At 36.0% G+C, this 24,653-nt stretch overlaps 1 protein-coding gene across 1 annotated transcript in view; it reads left to right on the top strand.

Moving 5' to 3' along the window:
- PDGFC (platelet derived growth factor C) overlaps positions 1-24,653 on the top strand; it is a 216,685-nt gene that overhangs the window by 118,497 nt on the left and 73,535 nt on the right. The window contains exon 2 of the mRNA XM_011959725.1: positions 2,791-2,986. Within this exon, the coding sequence (XP_011815115.1) occupies positions 2,791-2,986 (196 nt within the window). The remainder of the gene's footprint in view (positions 1-2,790; positions 2,987-24,653) is intronic.

Genomic DNA, 24,653 nt, shown 5'->3' on the forward strand with positions numbered 1-24,653 from the left:
ACTGAGAAGAATGTAGGCATTCAGTTATTTAATTATATCTCATAAATAAAACGTTACAATTATTTGGGGTAATTTAGGATTAAAGAGGTTGTTCTTTAACCTTAATCATAGTCTAACTAATACATGACCCTTGACATTGTGTCTTTCAGGAAGTTTCTTAGAGCAATGTTCTTAAATTATATCTTATTAATGTGAAATAATGTTAACATATTTTGATTAACATAAATACTAAATGAAAAGTAGCTGCAGTTACTGTAATTAGTGCTGACAATTGTGAGCAAAAAGAAATACCCATAATTCAAACAGCTTTGTGTGCGATAGAAGGTGTATCAGTTTTCTAATATTATGTAAGAAATTTCTACACATTTAGCAGTTTAAAGTATCCTTTATCAACTTCAGCTCTGTCAGTTACAATTCCAGGCACCCTGTGACTGGATTCTTGTTCAGAGTCTTAGAAAGTTCAGATAAAGGTGTCCCCCAGACTAGACTCCTTTCTGGAGGCTGTGGAGAACAGTCTGCTTCCATGCTGACCAGGGTCCTCAATCTTTTAGAACTGAGGTGTTCGTTTCCTTGCTGGTTATCATCCTTAGACTGTTCTCAGCTTCTAGAGGCTTCCCACATCCACTGGCACATGACTTTCTGCATTTTTCAAAGCCAGCAATAAAGAATCACCCTCCTGTTGAAGTATCTCTCACAGTTTGAAATTTCTTTGGGTTTAGGAAGGACCCAGTTTAACTTGTGGGCTCTAACTTGATAAAGTTAGACCCACCCAGATATGATAACTTGAAGTCATCTAACCTAATCATGGGAGTAATATCCCATTAGATTTGACACACTCAAGGAGAGGATTATGAAAGGATGAGGGACAGGGGGAGATCATTTTAGAATTCTGCCATAGTATCATAAAGGAAGTGAGATCACTGGTGCGAAGATAAAAGAAGACACAGACTTTTAAGATACTGAGTAGAGAGAGAATAGGTTGGTGGAAAGGGACTTAGGTTTTTGGAAGTGAAATAAATGGAGAAGAGGAAGCGGCAGAAAACTATAATACAAAGACAAAAGGAAGAAAGAAGAAAAATGTAGGGTTTAATCTAAAATATTATGATTTCATAGGGCTTAGTAAACTCCATTACACAGCTTGATGGCACATATCCAAAGGCAGTGAATACAATATCTTATTTTGGAGAGTAATTAAGTGTATATAAGAGAGTGGATGTTGAGGGGCAAATTAATGAAAAATGGTGCTTATAAAGTAATGGTAATCTCTCCATGATCTTACTGCAAATACAGTGTTCAGTGTTGTGCAGCGTATCTCCAAATTATGAAAACCAATGAGGCATTGCTAAAGACTGTTGTGATATTATGAGTATATAAAAGTTGCACTAAAAAATTGTCAGATATCCTACCATGCACATCACTTCATGTGTTCAAGGTCCAGTCTAAGGCTTTTACTTTTTAAAAAATAAAATAATATTAGAAATTCAATATGGGATATTTAAAAGTTTTTTCTTTCTCATTGGAAGTTAGCATCCTTAAATGGATTTTTATGGCCTGGAGCCTATAACTAGCCTAGTTCTTACATTTTTTTGTAGTGGTTTAATGAGTGCTTATTTTATAACTTATCAATTGTGGGTTTCATCTCATTATTAAATCTTAACTGGTTGAGTATAGGAATACTTATTTTCTCAGCATTGCCAGCTTGCCCTTTCCCTCAATTCTCTCCCCAACATCCCAATAAAAAGGTAGAGACATATTATTAACAGTATGTTTTAGCATTTCATAAATGTGAAAAGATACCTTGCCTAGTAAACTTGGAAGCCGTTTTGTACTATACTCTGCCCTTGGAGATTTAAAATTCATATTTGTGTATTCATGCATTGAGACGTCCTGCAACATTTTTTGGATTTTAATATTTTCATGTACTGCTAATAGATCCCTTATAACAAGAAGCTGAGATCATTATTTTGATCTTGCTTTACTTTTCAGAGTCATTCAAGATTTGAGGTTATTTAGTGATTCCAGTTCATGTGAAGCTCTGAGCTTGTATTGCATGCCATTTTTTTCCCCCAGAAGTTATGGGTCCAAATAATGAGTTGTTATTGAGAACCTTTTGCCAGCTCAGTTTCTAAAGCAATGGTAATAAAAAGAGGTTAGAAGCTATAAATGGTGTGTGGTATGGTATGCTAATTGACATTTCAAAGATCAGTGAGAAAAGCTGAAAACAGTCTTTTCTACTAATCCACTTCTGCCTCTTTTATCCTCACATTTCATTTTCCTCAACTATCTTAATACCCTTCTTATTTTTCCATATATAAAATTAATGCAAATCTTTGAATAATTAGTTGACTGTAGCTCTGCAGCTCTTATTTTTAAGTTAGGGAATTAAAATCATTATTTGTGTTTTTTAAAATAGAATTATATCTAGTTTATTTTTATTCTAAAATGTCTCGTATTTGAGAACTTCTCAGAAATTTGAATCTTAACTCAGCTTTATTGTGATTTTAGGACTTCAAAAGAGTTTATAGTTGACATTTCAGTAATTAAATTCCTTGAAAGAGTAATTTGCTATGTTCTTTCAAGTATAAATATGACACAGGTTTTTATTCAATAATGATAAAATAATCTTTTTTCCGGATCAGTTCTGGTAAGATTGGTATTTGGTGTATATCATATAAAACACACTCAGCACTTGTCTGAGGTAAAGTGCAAATAATAAACATTTGTTTTGATAACTATAATTTTAGAAATCTGTGCTCTAAATGTATGCCTGTGTCTATGTTTTTGCTTTAGGCGTACAAGATCCTCAGCATGAGAGAATTATTACTGTGTCTACGAATGGAAGTATTCACAGCCCAAGGTTTCCTCATACTTATCCAAGAAATACGGTCTTGGTATGGAGATTAGTAGCAGTAGAGGAAAATGTATGGATACAACTTACGTTTGATGAAAGATTTGGGCTTGAAGACCCAGAAGATGACATATGCAAGTAAGTTATCATACTTGAAATTCCAACAATGTAACAACTGTTAAAGTCTTTCAAATTGCTTAATTTTGATGATCTGATTTTGTTACATCTTTTGTTTTATTTGTCTGATGATCTAAGAAATTTCCAGCCTCACTGAAGCTATGTTTTATTTGAAGTCTTAATTTAAAATCAGAAGACACATTGTGCGTACATAGTCACTATTTTCTACCTACTCTAAAATGATTTAATATAATTTGTGGTAAAAAAGCATATATGGAATAAAACCATTTAAAATAGGGAATAGAGAATGCAAAGCTGTATAAAGGAATATAGTTGTGCTAGAAAACCTAAGTTGCGGTTAGTGCTGAAAATCTTCTATTTGACCTTCCTCATAGTCAAATCAATAAAATAAATGATAAGCTACTAAAAGAAAAAGCTCTATCCACGGGTACATATTACCTGGATACATACACATTCACAGGACTAAGAAGTTTGAATATTATATCACAAAGAAGACATACAGTTCAGAAAGCAGCATTAGATATTTAGGCTAACGTTATGCCTTGCCAGGTAGGAATTCATCATAATTATCCTAGAAGCATTCATGAACCAAAGTCAGCTGGAGTATTTCACCCACGCAAAAGACCACCTACTGTATGTCACACAAATATTACTCTGTAAATCCCATATGAATACACTTGTCAAGGTTGGGTGGTCTTACTGAAGATTTTTCACTTCAATGACATTTGTATAACATGAAAATATTTTACTTGAACTTCTTCACTGGATTTTTTATTTTCTCTTTGATATACAAGTTAAAAGAGAATTTTCATCTCATGGTATATTACAAATAAATATTTCAGTACAAATGAAATAAACTTTGTACTTGCTTTCATCACAGTTTTTGTCTTTAACATTTACATGGTTACATATTCTTCACGTTTGTTCTTTCTGTGACTGTACATTTCATGTTGTTCTTTTCCTTACATCTATAATTTTAGACTTTGAGAACTAGAAGCTACCCTAATTATCTTTAGAAGACGACCAGAGGAATACAGCAGATGCCCTAGATCTCATTCAGATTTTGTACCTAAACAAATGCTAAACCCATTTTTCCTAACACCTGTTTAGTCAGGTTTTCATCATGCTGTACTGCACCTCTTGTCTTTTTTTTATGTAAACATAATCTTGTCAAAAATTACAAGGTTTGTAAGATTTTGCCCTACTTGCAAAGTGGTAAGTAATCCTATCCCTTTTGTGGATGCTAATGGAAGACAGGAGACTTCTGGGTCAGAGACAAAGGACTTCATTACAAAAGTAGCAGTCACTGGAGTATTATTAGCACTTTCTTGTGCTTTTTCCTAGAGTTCCAATTCCCACAGGTCAACACCAAGAGAGCCATGTGACACCCACTACCCACATTCTTCCCTCATTACACCTTCTTGTCACTACAAATATAATCATTGTCCTAAATTTTGTTACTCATTCTCCTAATTTTCTCTGTAATTTTATAAGAAGTACATATTTCTCTATGTGTGATCTTACAAAAATAGTTAATTCCTTGGCTGTTCTGAAATAGGTATCAATGGAGTAATACTGTGTGCTTTCTTTTATGATTTAACGTATATTTCAGAACAAGCAAAACTAAAAAAATTATGCTTTTAAAATTAGTTCATATTGAGGCAGATAGCTTATTAGATCATTTGTTGTCTTTGATGTATAATATTTCATCATAGAAATAACCTTTTTTGTGTCTTCTGCTTTGATGAACATTTGACTTGTTTCCAGTTCTCCTTATGCAAAAGAGGAAGAAAACTTTGATACTTTCTGAGAATGGTTTCAGTGTTTTAAGACATTTATATTTTCAGCTTTAATGGGTAGAGTTAAATTGTTTTTTCAAAGGGATCAGTTTATACATTTCCCAACAATATATGCAAATTTTTGTTGCACAGCATTTTCACCAACTTCTGATCTGTCTTTTAAAAAAAATGTAGTATGGGTAAGTGTGAAATTGTACCTTCTCATTGGTTTTATTTTGTTTTTCTGATTACTAATAAGGTTGAGAAATTTTTGTATTTATACTATTGGCCATTCATATTACCTTTTTATCATGCCCGCTCATGTCTTTTGCTCCTTTTTATTGATCTGTTTGTCTATTTAAATTTTGCCTTTAATTTTTCATTATTTATCTGGAATCTATTTATGTTTGTGGTATGAGGTTTTCCAGGAGGGTATCCAATAGTATGCCAACCAGGGTTTGGCATTTATTGAATAGTCATTCTTTTCCCCAATGAAGTGTAAAGCCAGCTAGCTTGCAGATTGGGTTTCTATATGTAGTCTGCTCTGTTTCTTCTGCTACTCAGTTTTGTTTTTCTTAATTGAATGACACCGTCTTAACTGCTGTAGCATTCTAGAAGCTTTGTGATGAGCAAATCTCACCTTATTTTATTCCCATTTTGAAGCATTCTGGCGTTTTGCTTTTTAGTATAAAAATAAGTTGTAGAGTTCATTGAAAGCTACTGGTTTCAACCTTTTCAACCTTGAGAAATAGGTTGTAAAGTTCATTGAAAACTACTATTGTCATTTTTATTGTAAGAACATTGAATGTATAGATCATTTTGCAGAGAACTGACATCACAGTAATAATGACTCGGTCCTTGAGAGCTTTATTTACATTGCTCCATTTATTGGAGTCTTCTTTAATGTTTATATGCTTTTAAAATTTTATTCATAATGATGTTATTATGAATAATCCATTATTTAGAGTTAGTTCTAGATTCCTTATAGGCTATTGCTAAAATCTTTCTTTGACACTACATTTCTAACTGTATATTGCTGGTGTTTAGAAATGTAATTGATTTTTTAGTATTGATCTTATGTCTAGAAAGCTTATTAAGCTTTTTCATTTATTTTGACAGTTGTAGAAATTATATTTTATTATGCAAAAGATGATATTGTTTGTGAGAAGAAATATTTTTGTCTTTTGAGTCTTTCACTGTTCTTTTTCTGTCTCTTATTAGGTTGTTGATTGAATCAGTATATACCTTTGTCTTCTTCCTGCTTTTATTCTTTGTTTTAACTTAAACTTTAAGATTTGGAATAACTTCAGATTTACAAGATGTTGTAAAGATAGTACAGAGAGTTTTGTATACTTTTAACTCAGGTTCCTGCAGTGTTAGCATCCTACATAACTTTGGCATATTTGCATAACTGAGAATCAACATTCATACAGTATTATTAACTAAACTACAGGTCTTATTTGGATGTCAGCAGTCTTTCCAGTTTATCACCCTTTTTTGTTTCAGGATCTTTTTCAGATTAAACTCATTGCATTTAGTTGTAATGTCTCATTAGTCCCCTAGAATCTGTGACTGTTTCTCTTTCCTTGTGTCTCGTGACTAGACAGTTTTGAATAGTACTGGTCAGGTATTTTGTAGAAAATCCCCCCAGTTTATATTGTTCACACGTTTTGTCATGCTTACACTGAGATTATAAGTTTTGGGGAAGAATTCCAAATAGGTGATATGCTCTTATCGTATCAGGAGGTACATACAGCCAGCCTTACTTATTAGTGGTGATGTTAGCTTTGATCACTTATGTATGGTGGTGTCTGCTGGTTTTCTGCTCTGGTAAGGTAATATATTTTCCTTTAATATTTTATTATTTGTAAATATGTAGCTAACTCTAGCCCACACTCAAGGAGATAACTGATTACGCTCCACCTTCTAAAGGGAGCATATATTATTTGGATATATTTGGATATATATATGCTAAAGGGAGCATATATTATTTGCATATATTATTTGCATATATTATTTGGAATTCTTCAGCAAGAAGGTTTGTCTGTCCTTTCTTTTTTCATTTCTTCCTTCTGTCATTTATATTAGTAAAAATTAATAATATTTATTTTATTCTTTGTGTTATAACCAAAATCTATCATTATTAACTTTCTTGCTGAAATTGTTCCGCCTGCAGCCATTGAGACTAAAGGGTTTGCTGTTAACATGTCAATATTGAGTATGATGGTTGATGAAGGTTTATGTTTTGTTTTTCTTCAATTTACTTTATCATTTGAAGTACTTTCCTTCATTTTCATTTTGCTAAGAGGCATTTTCCCCTTAGGGAAAATATCTTTGTTATTCTTTTCTTTTAGATTTAAAAGTAAGCTGCCAACATTATGACACTTTGTACCCACTGTGTGTTGTTTAAGAACAAGGATATTTCCCATGGAACATCAGTACCACTATCATATGAAATGAATTGAACATTAATATGAAACTCTTACCCAGTGTTTCCCATCATCCCCAAATGTTTTTAAATCATTTTTTCATCTTTTTGACCTAATAAAAAATTATAAATTTTATATTGCATTTGATTATTGTAACTCTTTCGTCTTCTTTAGTGTGGAAGAGTCTCCTTGTCTTTTCTTACCTTTCATGACATTGATATTTTGAACAATTCCTGACCACTCTATAGACTGTCTCTCAATATTAATTCATCTTAATATTTCTTCATAATTAGGTCCTGCTTAAATATATTGTCCAGAATGCTTTTGTGATAAGTATTTCTGATTGCTTATAATGCCACTTTCTTGCACTATCCATGACATGAGTTTGATGACTATCCACCAGATTTCTCTGTTGTGAATGTGCTTTGTTTTTCTACACTGTAATCAATGTGATTTTGGGGGATATACTTTAAAAACATGCAAATCTTGTTCTGTGACAGTCTATCACCCAATTTTTTTAGCATCCATTTATGAGCCCACTTTTAAAGACAATTATTCATTTTATGTTTTCTAGGCATTTTTTTGAAGTTTTCAGTTTTATTGTCATTAGTGTTTTCATGATGTGTCCTTAATAGGTTTTAATTTCTGCTGCATCTTTATGTCTTTTGTCTTATTGCTAATATTGTTTTGTGTTCACTCCTCTTCATTTTGCTTTGCTTTTCTATTTTCTCGGTCTTGCCTATAGTTTGGTTTATTCATTGTTCTTTCAAAGAAACAAATTTTGGCTCTGTTATGACTGTTAAAGAGTAATGTTTTTAAAAGGTAAAATTATGACTTATCTGCAAATGTTAAGTAAACATGTATTAAATGTTTTATTTAACTTATTAATAAAGGGGTCAATCAGATGTTATAACCAGTTTAATAACAATTCAAAGAACAGACACAGTTATAGATTGGGAATATAGAAATAAATATGCAAATGGAGGCAAAAATGGCCTCTTCCACAGTGAGGGAGAGAAGTCAATCAAACTTCCACTGGACATTATTTATATGTCTATAGACAATAATTATTTTTATTTGATATAAATCATTTATACCTTACTGAGTTGTAAAATAGTTCAAAGGCAATGAAAGATGCTGAGCTTCGATAGAATTGGAATTAAATAGCCAGGAGGGAATTATTCAAAGCAGAAATTATGAATAATTTTCCACAAAGCACAACTCATTCACCACATGGCTAGCTTCTCTCTCTATATATATGTATTTTTTAATTTATTTTTTACATTCATTATGTCCTTTGTTCTCTTCTGTTATGAAGTACTTTCTAACTTCTGAAGTTGAATGTTATTTTAATTGTTTTATTTTTAAATTGTTCATATAAACTTAATAATTTCTTTATAGATATTCTGTTTTAGATGCACCCTGCCAGTTTTGATATTGTGGTATTTTATTTTTTGTCCAGTTTAAGATTTTTAAAATATCTATTGTTTTCTTCTTTTAAAGCATAGATTATATAGAAGCAATTTTTAAATTTTCATATATATATATATGAGTTTTTAAAATGCAGTTATAGATTTGTAAGTTAATTGTGTTTTGAATAAAGAATGAGATTGTTGGAAATTTAATAATTGCTTCATATGCTTCAGATATTTAGTTTTTTCAAATATTCTTTATTCAAAGAATGCATGTTCTTGCAGTAGTGTATTTATGTTCCTATTACATCAACTTTTGCAGTTGTGCACAGCATCTGTATCTTGTCTGATATTGTCTTTGTGATATATCAATTTCTGAGACAGTTGCATTAAATTATTTTAAAAGAGGATACATATATTTGCAAATTTCACCTTGTTGGTCTGTTGAAAGCTTTATGTCATTTAAAATTATGTTAGTTGATGCAGACAATTTCAGAAATGTAATATTCTTTATTGTTACTAATCTTTTGTTTTAGCCTCAAAGTATATTATGCCTAATGTTAATGTAGCAACATCAAGTAATTTTGGTTTTGTCTGGCTTTCTTTCCATTCTTTTACTTTCAACTTTCTTATGTCCTTGTTTGTATGTGTACAGTGATGTTAGTATGTGTGTCTGTGTATGTTATAGTTGTCTCTCTAGAAAGGAACATGAGTAGCATTTAAAAAATTCCAAAGAAATCATTGTATTTTCACTGTGGAATTTAATCTAGTACATTGATTGTTTGCATGGATATTTTGGATTCTATTCTGTTACATGTTTTGTACTCATTTTCCTGTTGCTTTGGTTTCCTTTCTTGCATTCATTTAGCTTGTCTTCTTATTCCATTTTTCTTTTCTACTAATTTAGACTGTACATCAGTTTCTGTTTTTAATGACTACTTTAGAAGTGCACTGAACTTAAAAATATCTAAAGCCAATCAACGTTTGCCCTATCCCAAATACATAACTGAGAACAATTTAACTAACTAAATGCTAGCTTCTAAGACACCATGACACTATGTTGAGAAAACAGAGCTGAGTTTATTTGCTTTCTGTGGTGATGGAAAATTTTACCTTGACAGATTTAATAGTAAATTGGAGGAAGAAAAGCTACACCAGATTTTGTTAATTTGGAGTTTGGTCTAAGATGAATTTTTCAGTTTGGGGACTTGATTAGGACTGGGCAAGAATCAGGATATAATAGTTTGGAAGAGGCAGAAATACCAGGCAAGGATTTTGAGGACAGGAGTTCAGTAGTATTAGGTAGTAAACTGTTGATGCTTCAGTTGAACAAGTTAACAGTTCTTTTGGGAAGTTCCTATAATGAACAGTAAAGTTACTGTCCTTGGCAAGAATCTCCTGGACCCTACTGAAGACAGTAAAACAGATAAATCGTGTTACTGTAAACAGTGGATTGGGTAGGGTAGGTGGTTTTGGTCCTTGTTGTCCAAGCTGGTTTTGGTTCTCACCGCAGTTACTACCACTCCTGATTTGTATGTGATGGTTATTGAGATAAATGTTTCATATTTTTTACTCCACAAATTAGACATTGTTTTTTATTATTTTGTGTAATCACTTTTATTTATCTTTGCAGGTATGTCTACATTTGGTGCTCCTCGTTTCTTCTTGATTTTCAGAATGTTTTCTCTTGTAGGATTATTTTACTTCTTCCTTAAATACAGTCTTTAAACATTTATTAAGTGAAAGCCTATTGGTAATAAATACACAGTTATCACTTAGTTAAAATTTTCATTCTTAGAAGTTAGTTAAATTGGATATACAGTTTTAGGTTGTGTTTTTAATTTTTCTCAGTGTCTTGAAGATACCATTCCATTGTCCTGTGGCTACTGAGAAGTCAGTCGTCAGACTGATTACTGATATGTCCCTATACTCTCTCACTGTGTGGTCCATTTTACAGAGACAAATGCTAGAGAAAGCATGAACAGGGTTATATCCATCCCTGGCTGCTTCTGTGCCTCCTGTGGCCCATTAAACTCTACTCCTTGCATACCAGCTTTCAGTAGATAACCACCATGTTCCAGGACATATTTACCTTACTGAAATTTTGATTTCTCATAATCCCCAAGGAATTATCTAACTTTCCTGACAGTTCTGTATTGCATTAAAAACCACAATTTTCTTTCTATCATTAATCCTACCATTTTAGTTGCAATGAACCAAGAGGAGTTTTTCTGCATAACTTTGTCTATCATGCAACTAACATGTAGACTGTTGTCAAGCAAAATAAAGTTTTCCTTCACAGTGCCTGGTACCCTTAAGTTCAAATTTAAACTTCGCTTTGGTAAGATGGTAATATCAGCTATTTTCCATGGCAGTGCTATGGAAATAAAATACAAATGTGTCTCCCTTAAATACATTGTAAGAATTTAAACGGCCATGTTTTTAATATTTTCTTGATTGCTAAACATAGGCAAGTCTAAAAAATCTGGATCAGTATTTGTAGCTGTGTTTTTAAAAGAGGATATACTCAAGTAAGATGTCCTCAACATCTATGAGGACTTATGTCCTCATATCCCTGTTGCCCTTCTTTAATAATCTTTTATAAAGGAAAAGATAGGATGAACAAAGTGTTTATGCTATTGAAAATTTCTATTATTACAATATACTAAGTAAGTTGGATACAAATTAGGTTTTATTAGTTTTACAGCCTGACCAGGATATGCAAACAATGTGGTGCAGGGTGTTCAGGTTGGGCAGGCAGAAAGGGGAAAAATGAAAATTACATATGCATATACATATATTGCTAGGACTATCTTTGTGTAAAAAATACTGAAATATGACTTTCATTTCAGTGTTGTCTGTGTGAGTGTTTTATGAAGGTTTCTGGTCCCTGGTGGAAGACCTGAGAGATAGAGGCTATCTGAGGAGGGAGAAAGACAGAGAGAGAGAGAGAGAAAGAGAGAGAGAGAGACAGTAAATAGATGGCTAAACATAGAAATGTCATGGATGAGTTATCAGTGGGCTTCTAGTCCTCTGCTTTACAGTCATAGGTTATTATTTATTGATTATGTCTCCTTCAAGGATTCCGATGTCAGTGATATGGTATCCCTGGGACGACACTTTTGTAGAGGCATGGTCTTGCTCTGTTGGCCAGACTGGAGTACAGTAATGTGATCTTGACTCATTGCAGCTTCAAGTCCTGGGCTCAGGTGATCCTCCTACCTAAGCCTCTTGATTAACTTGAGTATAGGTACACACCATGCCTGGCTATTGTTATTTTTATTTTTGTAGAAACAGAGTCTTGCTATATGGTCCAGACTGATCTTGCTCTTGGCCTCAGATGATCCTGCTGCCTCAGCCTCTTGAAGTGCACGGGTTACACATGTGAGCCACTGCACCCAACCCAGAGGGACATATTTTTAGTAGAAATCTTATTTTTTTTTTCTGTTTGTTCCTCTTCTGAAGTAAATAATACACATTGTATGTAAGATTTTATGAAATGAAAGATGACGAGAGACAGCATTTGAAAAAGGGTGGATTAATCAGTGGGTCCAATTTAAAATAGTCCTTCATCTTCACCAAAACACCTGACTTTCTTTTAGAACAAATACTATAACTGGTCCAATCAGGAAAAAGTTTAGTGAGTTATAGGAATGCTACATCTGCTAAATGAAATAAACAGATTTTTAAAATATTTAGAATGTCAGATGTTCAAAATTACAGTTTTTCTTTAAAATGAAAAAAGTTTAGACATTTTTTGATCTTCCTTCTCTTTATAATAAAATAAATGTGACCTTATTATTTGCTCATTTATTTACTCTTATAATTCAACAAACATTTATTGTCTTCTAACTACCTACCACAGTAAGGGATTAGGATTTCACATATGAGTTTTGCAAGGATGCAAATATTCCAACCACAGTTAAGTGTGGTAGGTAATTAGAAGACAGCAGTAAGTAGGAGATTGCTCATGTCCTCAAGTAGCTCATAGTCTGGGTCAAGAGGGAGGCAAATATGTAGACAATTAAGATAAAATGCCGCCAATCCTAATATGCAATAGAGTACAGTTATTACTCTTACTGATTATGTTTAGGCTACTTTTTGTACATTTTCTAATTTATACCATAACTGTGTATCTTTACCATCAACAGTCTCTAAGTAATTGTTATTAATTTATTATGGAGAGACAAGAGTGGATAGATTAACCCTTCCATGCAGATCTCAAAAATTCAAACACTCATTTTCCGTGTTTCACTCTGGTAGATACAGTTTCCAAGGATAGTATAGATTTCTTATATCACTGCTACAATCACCCCGTGAAAGTTGTGGGTGATAAAATTTTAAGGAAATGTTATTTTATGAAAACAATAAAAAATATTGTTTTTTATTGTTAGTTAAATAAAAATAGTTGCATGACCTATGTTGCATGACCCTCCAAATGAAATCAAGGCAATATTGCTTATTTGGTGATGATGACTTTAATGACCAGTAAGTGCATCATAAGAATTTATTTTCTAAGCAGAAGGTCTTCATGAACCCCTTAAAAGGATTGAGGAAAAGGAAAGGAACTACTACTCCACATTTAGCATAAGCAATCTTAAATTTTAGCCCTGAGAGATACAAAGGCATCACTCTCCCCATCCTGAATCTGCAACACAGACCTGAGAATATGTAACTGGGTTTTGAACTGTAATTCACAATTTCAGTCTTGTTCATGATTGCAAGAAAAAGGATAAACAAACAAACAATTCAGTACCTCTTTAAGATATGTTGTGGGAACCCTACTATAAGGTCAGCAAAGAACATTTGCCTGGTGTTGTGGATGATGCTATAGTCCCTTTCTGTGGTATGCCTACCTCAGCCACTGGCAAGGGGCAGGGAAGCAGATTGGCTTAGAGTGTTCATTACATATCCCCAAGACTTGCTTTAGGAGCCCATCTCCGTTTCTGTTTTTAATGACTACCTTAGAAGTGCATACTGAACTGAAAAATATCTAAAGTCGATCAATGTTTGCCCTATCCCAAACACATAACTGAAAACAATTTAACTATTTAACAATTTAACTAACTACATGCTAGCTTCTAAGTCATGCATGTGCTGGAGCATGGTGGTTACTGCCTCATCCTGTTTGGACTGCTGTAACAAACCATAAACTAGGTGGATTATAAAGCACAGAATTTTATTTTTCACAGTTCTGCATGCTGGGAAGGCCAAGATCAAGGCACCAGCAGATTTCTGTATCTAGCAAGGGAGGGCTGGCTTCCTGGCTCAAAGATGTGATAACAAAGAAAAAAGTAGTGGTCATTCAAAGATGACTGTCTTCTCTCTGTGTCTTCCCATTGTTTTTGTTTGTTTGTTTGTTTTGTTTTTATTATTATTATACTTTAAGTTCTACGGTACATGTGCACAATGTGCAGGTTTGCTACATATGTATACATACATTAGGAGATATACCTAATATAAATGACGAGTTAATGGGTGCAACACACCAACATGGCACATGTGTACATATGTCTTCCCATTGTTAAATGGGCAAGGGATCTCTCATGGGCCTCTTCTATAAGAGTGCTGATCCCGTTCATGACGTAGTCACCTCCCAAAGACCCTACCTTCAAATACCATCACCTTAGGGGTTAGGATTTCACATATGAATTTTGCAAGGACACAAACATTCAAACCATACCAGTGACCTAAACAACTCACCAAGCATTAAGGAAGAAGAGGAGGGTGTGTTGTAGTTGTGTAGGCAAACATGGTGTCTGCTACAGTGCTGTGGCTTTAAGTAAGAAGTAATCTAAGTATTGAAGCATAGAAAGATTAGTCATAATGAGGAGATATATGGGAATGTAATGTATATTGGGCCTTGAAGAATAGGCAAGATGTCAGTAGCTGACTAGTACCTAATGGATACTCAGGAACAGTTACTGAAAATAAAATAACAGATAGATTACACAGAAATAAGAACTACAAATAGTGTTAGACTGGAGATAGAGAAAATAATTTGAGAAAAATGTGTTTCTCTGGAGCCTGAGATGCCTTGGAGGTATGGTAAGTGGTGAGTGTGTAATGGTAGAGAGGATCAAATTGTGAAGAACTTTGAGTACTAAGCTGAGAGCTTTGAACTTCCCTTTTTAGGCTATCAGAAGAAATGGTTTTGTTGCAGAACAGGGTCATGTACTGGTCCATATTTTAGGAAGAGAATGCTCATAGAAGCATGCACAGTATGTTGAAGGAGAGATTGAAGGCAATTCCTCCTTGGAGGAATTTTGTTATTTTTTAGTTGGAGATATTTTGTTATTTCTCAAACACAAAACTTTAGAGGTATGTATTTTCTCAGACTTAGAGATTGCCTAATTTTTTTTTTCTGCTTGATGGATTAATAGAAAGCATGTTGCTCTCTTACCACTACTTTTTTCTTTGTTATCACTCTGGGTAGGAGTGGGAATAGGGTTACCTGTGCACTTGTGTGCAAAGAAAACCTTTAAATCATCCCAATGCTTTTTGTTTGAAAGATATATCATTGTTTGCCCCCGAGCACAAGCTGTGGGAGAAACAAAATGACCAATTTCAATATTGCTGAATTATAGACATTTATATTGAACAAACCAAAGAATAACTTAAAGTGTTAAGTGTCCATTCTGTTAAGAAGAGATGGCCTTTCTCTTTTTTCTTCGTGTTGAACAGGGAAATTTTACATGTGACCTGAGAAGAGAAGAGACCAATATTGCATCAGATCTAGAAATAATCATACTATTCTGCTAGAGATATGCCATAATAAAATAACTTTCCTGAATAGGTAAAGGCTTACATTGAAACATATAGGGATTCATACAAGGAAGTGTTAATTTAAGACTCTTCTATCAAGTGACCACAGATAGTTAGCTAATGTATTGGTCCATTCTCATGGTGCTATAAAGAACTGCCTGAGGCCAGATGTTGTGGCTCATGCCTGTAATCCTAGCACTTTGGGAGACCAAGATGGGAGGATCACCAGAGGTCAGCAGATCGAGACCAGCTTGGCTAGTCTGGTAAAAACCCATCCCTACCAAAAAAGAAAATGATCTGGGCATGGTGGCATGTGCTTGTAATCTCAGTTACTTTGGAGGCTGAAGTGGGAGAATTTTTTGAACCTGGGTGGTGGAGGTTGCAGTGAGCCAAGATTGTGCCACTGCACTCCAGCCTGGGTGACTGACAGAGTTAGATCCTGTCTGAAAAAAAAGAACTGCCTGAGACTGGGAAATTTATAAAGGAAAGAAGTTTAATTTACTCAGTTCCACAGAGCTGGAGAGGCCTCAGGAAACTTACAGTCATGGCGGAAGGGGAAGCAAACACATCCTTCACATGTCGGCAGGAAGGTGAAGTGCTGAACAAAAGAAAGGGAAGCCCCTTATAAAACCATCAGGTCTTGTGAGAACCCACTCACTATCATGAGAACAGCATGAGGGCACCCACCCCCATGATCCAATTACTTCCCATCTGGTCCCTCCAATGACATGTGAGGATTAGGCGAACTATAAGTCAAAATGTGATTTGGGTGGGGACACAGCCAAATTATATCATTCTGCCCCGGCCCACCTCCCAGTCTCATGTCCTCACATTTCAAAACACAGTCATCACGTTCCAACAGTCACCCAAAATCTTAACTCATTCAAGCATTAACCCAAAAGTCCAAATCCAAAGTCTCATCTGAGACAAGGTGAGTCCCTTCTGACTATGAGCCTGTAAAATCAAAAGCAGGTTAGTTACTTTCTAGATACTGTGGGGGTATGGGCATTGATTAAATACAAATGGAGAAATTGGCTTAAATATATGGGCTATAGGACCCATGTAAGTCCAAAATCCAGTGGGGCAGTCAAATCGTAAAGTTCTGAAATGAACCCCTTTGACTCCATGTCTCAATTTCTGATCATGCTGATGCAAGAGGTGGGCTCCTGTGGCTTTGGGTAGCTCTGCCTCTGTGGCTTTACAGGGTACAGCCCCACTGTCAGCTGCTTTCAAAGGCTAGCATTGAGTTTCTGTGGCTTTTCCAGGTGCACAGTGCAAGCTGTCAATGGACCTACAATTCTGGGGTCTGGAGGACAGTGACCCTCTTCTCACAGCTCCACTAGGCAGTGCCCCAGTGGGGACCCTCTGTAGGGGATTCAACTCCACATTTCCCTTCTGCATTGCCCTAGCAGAGGTTCTCCATGAGGGCTCCGCCTGTATGGCAGACTTCTGCCTGGAGATACAAGCGTTTCCATAGATCCTCTAAAATCTAAGTGGAGATTCCCAGACCTCAAATCTTGTCTTCTCTGCATCCACAGGGCCAACACCACATGGAAGCCACCAAGGCTTGGAGCTTACATTCTCTGATGCAACAGCCTGAGCTTCACCTTTACCCCTTTTAGCCACAGCTGGAGCTGCTGGGATGCAGGGCACTAAGTACCTAGGCTGGACACAGCATGGAGACCCTGGGCTGGGCCCATAAAACCATTTTTCCCTCCTAGGCCTCCATGCCTGTGATGAGAGGGCTGCTGTAAAGGTCTCTGACATTCCCTGGAGACATTTTTCCCATTGTCTTGGTGATTAGCATTTGGCTCCTTGTTACTTATGCAAATTGCTGTAGCTGGCTTGAATTTCTCTTCAGAAAGTACGGTTTTCTTTTCTGCTGCATTATCAGGCTGCAAATTTTCCAAACTCTTATGTCCTGTCACCTCTTGAATGCTTTGTCACTTAAAAATGTCTTCCACCAGATACTCTAAATAATCTCTCTCAAGTTCAGAGTTCCACAGATCTCTAGGGCAAGAGCAAAAAGCCTCCAGTCTCTTTCCTAGCATATAGCAAGAGTGACCTTTAATCCAGTTCCCAACAAGTTCCTTATCTCTATCTGAGACCGCCTCAGTGTGGACTTCATTATCCATGTCAATATTAGCATTTTGGTCAAAGCCATTCAACAAGTCCCTAAGAATTTCCACACTTTCCCAAATCTTCCTGTCCTCTTCCTGTCCTCTGAACTCTCTGTGTCTCTAGGATGTTTCAAACTTTCCCACATTTTCCTGTCTTCTTCTGAGCCCTCCAAATGGTTCCTACCTCTGCCTGTTACCCAGTTCCGAAATTGGTCCCACGTTTTTGGGTATCTTTACAGCAGCACCCCACTACTCCCAGTACCAATTTGCTGTGTTAGTCCAATCTCATGCTTCTATAATATGGAACTGCCCAAGACTGGGTAATTTATAAAGGAAAGAAGTTTAATGGACTCATAATTCTGCAGGGCTGGGGAAGACTCAGGAAACTTACAATCATGGTAGAAGGGGAAGCAAACACGTCCTTCTTCACATGGGGGTTGAAAGAAGTGCCTAGCAAAAGGGGAAAGAGCCCCTTATAAAACCATCGCATCTCTTGAGAACTCACTATCAGAAGAAGAATCAAATAGATGCAATAAAAAATGATAAAGGAGAAATCACCACTGATCCCACAGAAATACAAACTACCATCAGAGAATACTATAAACACCTCAGTGCAAATAAACTAGAAAATCTAGAAGAAATGGATAAATTCCTGGACACATATACCCTCCCAAGACTAACCCAGGAAGAAGTTGAATCCCTGAATAGACCAATAACAGGTTCTGAAATTGAGGCAATAATTAATAGCCTACCAACCAAAAAAAGTCCAAGACCAGATGGATTCACAGCCGAATTCTACCAGAGGTACAAAAAGGAGCTGGTACCGTTCCTTCTGAAACTATTCCAATCAATAGAAAAAGAGGGTATGCTCCCTAATTCATTCTGTGAAGCCAACATCATCCTGATACCAAAGCCTGGCAGAGACACAACAAAAAAAGAATTTTAGATCAATATCCCTGATGAACATCAATGCAAAAATCCTCAGTAAAATACTGGCAAACCGAATCCAGCAGCACATCAAAAAGCTTATCCACCATGATCAAGTTGGTTTCATCCCTGGGATGCAAGCCTGGTTCAACATACGCAAATCAATAGACGTAATCCATCACTTAAACAGTACCAAAGACAAAAATCATATGATAATCTCAATAGATGCAGAAAAGGCCCTCAACAGAATTCAACAGCCCTTCATGCTAAAAACTCAATGAACTAGGTATTGATGGGACAGATCTCAAAATAATAGCTATTTATGACAAACCCGCAGCCAATATCGTACTGAATGGGCAAAAACTGGAAAAATTCCCTTTGAAAACTGGCACAAGACAGGGATGCCCTCTGTCACCACTCCTATTCAACATAGTGTTGGAAGTTCTGACCAGGGCAATCAGGCAAGAGAAATAAATAAAGGGTATTCGGTTAGGAAAAGAGGAAGTCAAATTGTCCCTGTTTGCAGATGACATGATTGTATATTTAGAAAACCCCATCGTCTCAGCCCAAAATCTCCTTACACCGATAAGCAACTTCAGCAAACTCTCAGGATACAAAATCAATGTGCAAAAATCACAAGCATTCCTATACACCAATAACAGACAGACAGAGAGCCAAATCATGAGTGAACTCCCATTCACAATTGCTTCAAAGAGAATAAAGTACCTAGGAATCCAGCTTACAAGGGATGCAAAGGACCTCTTCAAGGAGAACTACAAACCACTTCACAATGAAATAAAAGAGGACACAAACAAATGGAAGAACATTCCATGCCCATGGATAGGAAGAATCAATATTGTGAAAATGGCTATACAGACCAAGGTAATTTATAGATTCAATGCCATCCCCCTCAAGCTACCAAGGACTTTCTTCACAGAATTGGAAAAAACTACTTTAAAGTTTATATGGAACCAAAAAAAGAACCCGCATTGCCAAGACAATCCTAAACAAAAAGGACAAAGCTGGAGGCATCACGCTACCAGACTTCAAACGATACTACAAGGCTACAGTAACCAAAACAGCATGGTACTGGTACCAAAACAGAGATACAGACCAATGGAACTGAATAGAGCCCCCAGAAATAATACCACACATTTACAACCATCTGATCTTTGACAAACCTGACAAAAACAAGAAATGGGGAAAGGATTCCCTATTTAATAAATGGTGCTGTGAAAACTGGCTAGCCATATGTAGAAAGGTGAAACTGGATCCCTTCCTTACACCTTATACAAAAATTAATTCAAGATAGGTTAAAGACTTAAAACTATAAAAATCCTAGAAGAAAACCTAAGTAGTGCCATTCAGGCCATAGGCATGGGCAAGGACTTTATGACTAAAATGCCAAAAGCAATGGCAACAAAAGCCAAAATTGACAAATGGAATCTAATTAAACTAAAGAGCTTCTGCACAGCAAAAGAAGCTACCATCAGAGTGAACAGGCAACCTACACAATGGGAGAAAATTTTTGCAATCTACCCATCTGACAAAAGGCTAATGTCCAGAATCTACAAAGAACTTAAGCAAATTTACAAGAAAAAATCAAACAACCCCATCAAAAAGTGGGCAAAGAATATGAACAGACACTTCTCAAAAGAAAACATTTACGCAGCCAACAGACACGTAAAAAAATGCTCATCATCACTGGCCATCAGAGAAATGCAAATCAAAACCACAATGAGATACCATATTACACCAGTTAGAATGGCAATCATTAAAAAGTCAGGAAACAACAGGTGCTGGAGAGGATGTGGAGAAATAGAAATGCTTTTACACTGTTGGTGGGGCTGTAAACTAGTTCAACCATTGTGGAAGACACTGTGGCGATTCCTCAAGGATCTAGAACTAGAAATACCATTTGACCCAGCCATCCTGAGTCATTACTGGGCATATTCCCAGAGGATTATAAATCATGCTCCCATGAAGACACATGCACATGTATGTTTATTACAGCACGTTTTACAATAGCAAAAACTTGGAACCAACCCAAATGTCCATCAATGATAGACTGGATTAAGAAAATCTGGCACATACACACCATGGAATACTATGCAGCCATAAGAAAGGGTGAGTTCATGTCCTTTGTAGGGACATGGATGAAGCTGGAAACCATCATTCTGAGCAAGCTACTGCAAGGACAAAAAACCAAACACCACATGTTCTCACTCATAGGTAGGAATTGAACAGTGAGAACACTTGGACACAGGGTGGGGAACATCACACACAGGGGCCTGTCATGGGGTGGGGGGGAAGGCAGAGGGATAGCATTAGGAGATATACCTAATGTGAATAACGGGTTAAGGTGTGCAGCACACCAACATGGCACATGTATACATATGTAATAAACCTGCATGTTGTGCACATGTACCCTAGAACTTAAAGTATTAAAAAAAAAAAAAAAAAAAAGCATGAGAGTAACTGCCCCATGTTGGGAGAAAAGCTGAGTGTTGGGAGAGAAACTGAGGCAAGGTTTGCATGTCTGACATAATGCATGTCTTGGAACATGTTCGGGGTCCAGGGTCTGAAATCCCCATGACCTTTGGAATGTGTCTAGACTTGCTGGCTCCTTGCTTGTAGCACTCCCATTATCTCAAGTAGCGTATGTTTCAAAGAAAATGCTAAACCATCACAGGTGTAGCTCGTTCGCTTGATACACCACTTCCTTTCAACCCCCACAGCCTTACCATCTGTTTCTTTGTTTGATCACCAATAAATAGTGTGGGCTTCCATAGCTCGGGGCCTTTGTAGCCGCCATAATAGCATTGGCCCCCTGTTCCCCCTTTATCTCTTAACTTGTCTTTTCTCATTCCTTTGACTCCTCCGGACTTTGTAGCCCCCATGACCTGGTGTTGGGTCTGATCACCCCTATAGCCCCGATGATTCAATTACTTTCCACCCATTCCCTCTCACAACACATAGGGATATGGAAACTAAAATTCAAGATGATATTTGGGTGAGAACACAGCCAAATCATATCAACAAGTGACTGTAACTAGTAAAAAAAAAAAAAAAAAAAAAAAAGGAAATGTTTAGATTATGATAGTGAAGATGTTAGGCATAGATTTTATTTAGTATCTGAAATGATGCCGTCAAATCTCTGTTGGCATTTTTCTCTACCTCTGTCGATTTCTCTGTTGATTTTTCTGCCTCTGTAGATTTGCTTGCTGCTAGTTGACTTCATTCTCTATCAGGCTGTCCTCGTAAGATAGCAGAGAAAGTCATGGAAGTGTCATGATATTTAGCACTTAAATGATCTTTGAAAGAGACAAAAACTTTTCTGCAGAAGCTCTAGGAAGAATTGTTATTGGCCTGGTTTGGACCAAGTATCCATATGCGAGCCAATTGCCATAGCAGGAACTAGGAATACGTGTTACTCTGATTGGCAAGATTTGGGTTACATGCCCATCCTGAGAGCCAGCTGTTGTCCTGTGATTGGTGGAGAAATGCCCCTGAAAGCAAAACATTCTTTTTTCTTTAGGAGAAGGAAGAGGTACTGCTGGTACAGAAATAACCATCTCTACTGTTAGTGTTTAGGACAGATAAGCATTGACAGGCAGCTTTCAAATTTAGTTACTGTTTTTACTACATGCACTTCTGGCCACAGAATAAAGTTCTCTTTAGAGTGAAGATTTTGCCAGTGCCCTTTCCAGCAACTCTTTTGAACGTAGTTCGTCTAGTGGCATAATTTATAGCTTTGTTGTCCTTTGCACTCTGTAGCAATTACTTTTGTAACTTAAAAAAAAAAAAAAAAAATCATTCCCAAGAGAGCTTAAAATAGAGGGTGGGGATCTGACCAAGTCTGAGATCAAGGGATTCTGCTCTTGGCTAATGAGATGTTTTGGTTTTATATTTTGAAATGTTCAAAATCAACATTCTAAGTAGAGGAAGAATGTGTCCTGTAACTCCCAAACTCCTGTCTGGCTCAACCACTGTCTCACCAACCCTTTACCTATTTTCCTGCATTTTATCCTCTCCTCTTCTACTGACAGCACCTCCCTCTCTTCTCTAGCTTTAATTCTCTAGCTTGTCTGTTTGATATTGCACTAAGATCACATTTCTGCATCAATTAGAAGAGTTTATGCTCTATGAGGACTTGGGGGATTTTGGAATGCCATTTTTTTGTGTCATGCCCTTACTTTCCATAATTGCCTTGATGCCACTGAAGTAATGATGCAATCTTTTATTTGAGTCTTCCAGTTGGCACAATGACTTAAATATGGACAATTTCTAGAAACAAAGAAATATTTGGTTACTATCTGACTAACTAGTTACCTATTGTAGCATTTACCAGAAAAAAAAAAAAAAACAGCAATGGCAATAGAACACTAATTGCTATTATCAAGACAGCGTCTCATTCTGTCACCAGGCTGGCGTGCAGTGGCGCGATCTCAGCTCACTGCAGCCTCCAACTCCCTGGTTCAAGGAATTCTTCTGCCTCAGCCTCCCAAGTAGCTTGGATAACAGTTATGCACCACCACACCCAGCCTAGAACACTAATTATTAAAAATGAAGGACTTCTAACTGTATAAATTTAAAAATACACTCTAATAATTCTGTGTTGGCCTTTCTTGTTTCAACCTCATCAATGTTTTGTTTAGATATACCTCTAATATTAAAATATTAATATCATATTGCTATATGAGCTTTCAAATAACATTTTCTGAAATTCACCTGACCTTGTTAATTCTTGACCGTTGGAGTACTAGATTCTGCTCGGGTTCCAGCTGTCTTTATGGAACAACCTCACTCCTAAAGAAGCCAGTCCTTAAATAGGCTATCTCTTCAGGCTTTTATAGTACAGACAGATTCTGACTTAAAATTTATTCCTAACTGACTGATTGTTTTCATTGTTATTTTATTTCCCCTCTAAGGTTTTTGTCACAATGACTAAAAAAGAAAATCTTTTACAAAGAAAATTTATTGTTTTCCTACACAGTTAAGAGAGGTTAAATTAACATTTAACAAAGTCCTTCCAAGTTAAATGTAAAGAGATTTCATTGCATTTGATTCACAGGTGAAAGTATAGAATGGAAGTAAGGACTACCTTCCCAATTACATGTAGGTCATACTTACACCTTCATTTTCAGCAGAATATATGAATATTGTGTCCTAGTCAGTGTTTACTGTAGGTAAGGCAGCATAACTGTGAGTCTCAGGACGATGATTCTGTGAAGGCAGAGGCAAGTATATCATTTCTGAAACTTTTGGAAAGAAAAAGAATAAGGGTTTTCAGTTGGCATATAGACTATTACTTAGAAAACAAGAAGAAAGTTATTAGACTGAAATATGTAAAGAAAAATGTTATGAAAAGATCCTCATTTAAATGTAACATTTTATTAATTTAAATCCAGGGGAAAACCGTACCTTAATCTAGTGCAGTGCTCTAAAGTAGGATTTATGTAGTTGTGACTTGCCTACAGATTCACTGAAACTGATTGTTGGTCATGGCGGATGTTCATATAAGCCATCCCCTGGCTTAAGAACAATTGATGAGACCTCTTTGTATTCAATATTTGTGCAAAGGTGAGAAATGAAGGAGGAGGCCAGAGGTTCCTGCTCCTGTGGAGTAAACTTGTCCTCTGTGAACTCTGTTTCAGAGCACTAGATTGTGTCATACTTCTTTTTATGTAGATATAGAAATACGTTCTTGCCTAGAATATTGTATACCTTCCTTGATTTTTGTCAACATGTTTAGGTTATTAGTACACAGAGGTTTATGTTCCTGTTCCCAGTAATTAAAATCCCACAGGAGACTCTGAGGAAAAGAGATTGTTCTTCATGCATCAAGGTAGAATCCTGAATGCATTTTTCAGTACACAAAGTATTGGGATTACTAGTTTGGAAAATGAAGAGATGTTCTCCAGGTACCATACTGATCACTTAGATTTTGTAGTAGGACAAGTTGGCAGCGTATTTACATGAGAGAGTTAAACTGACTGGCAAAAACACTGGTTTGTGATGTTTCCAGTTCAGTTCTATCACTTACTACTAGGAATATGGCCCTGGTTAAATTACTTTGCCTATTTTATCATTGTGTGCTTAAAATATAATAGGATTTTTAAATTATAATAGGATTGGGTTATTCTTAAAATACAGTGGGATTGGGTTATTGGGTTAAAATAAAGGGGTTGAGTTCCAGATGAAGATTCAGATCCCTTCCAGCACTAAAAGATCTG

The sequence above is a fragment of the Colobus angolensis genome, unplaced genomic scaffold (assembly GCF_000951035.1).
Source record: "Colobus angolensis palliatus isolate OR3802 unplaced genomic scaffold, Cang.pa_1.0 Scaffold5, whole genome shotgun sequence".
In the NCBI taxonomy this organism is placed as follows: Eukaryota; Metazoa; Chordata; class Mammalia; order Primates; family Cercopithecidae; genus Colobus; species Colobus angolensis.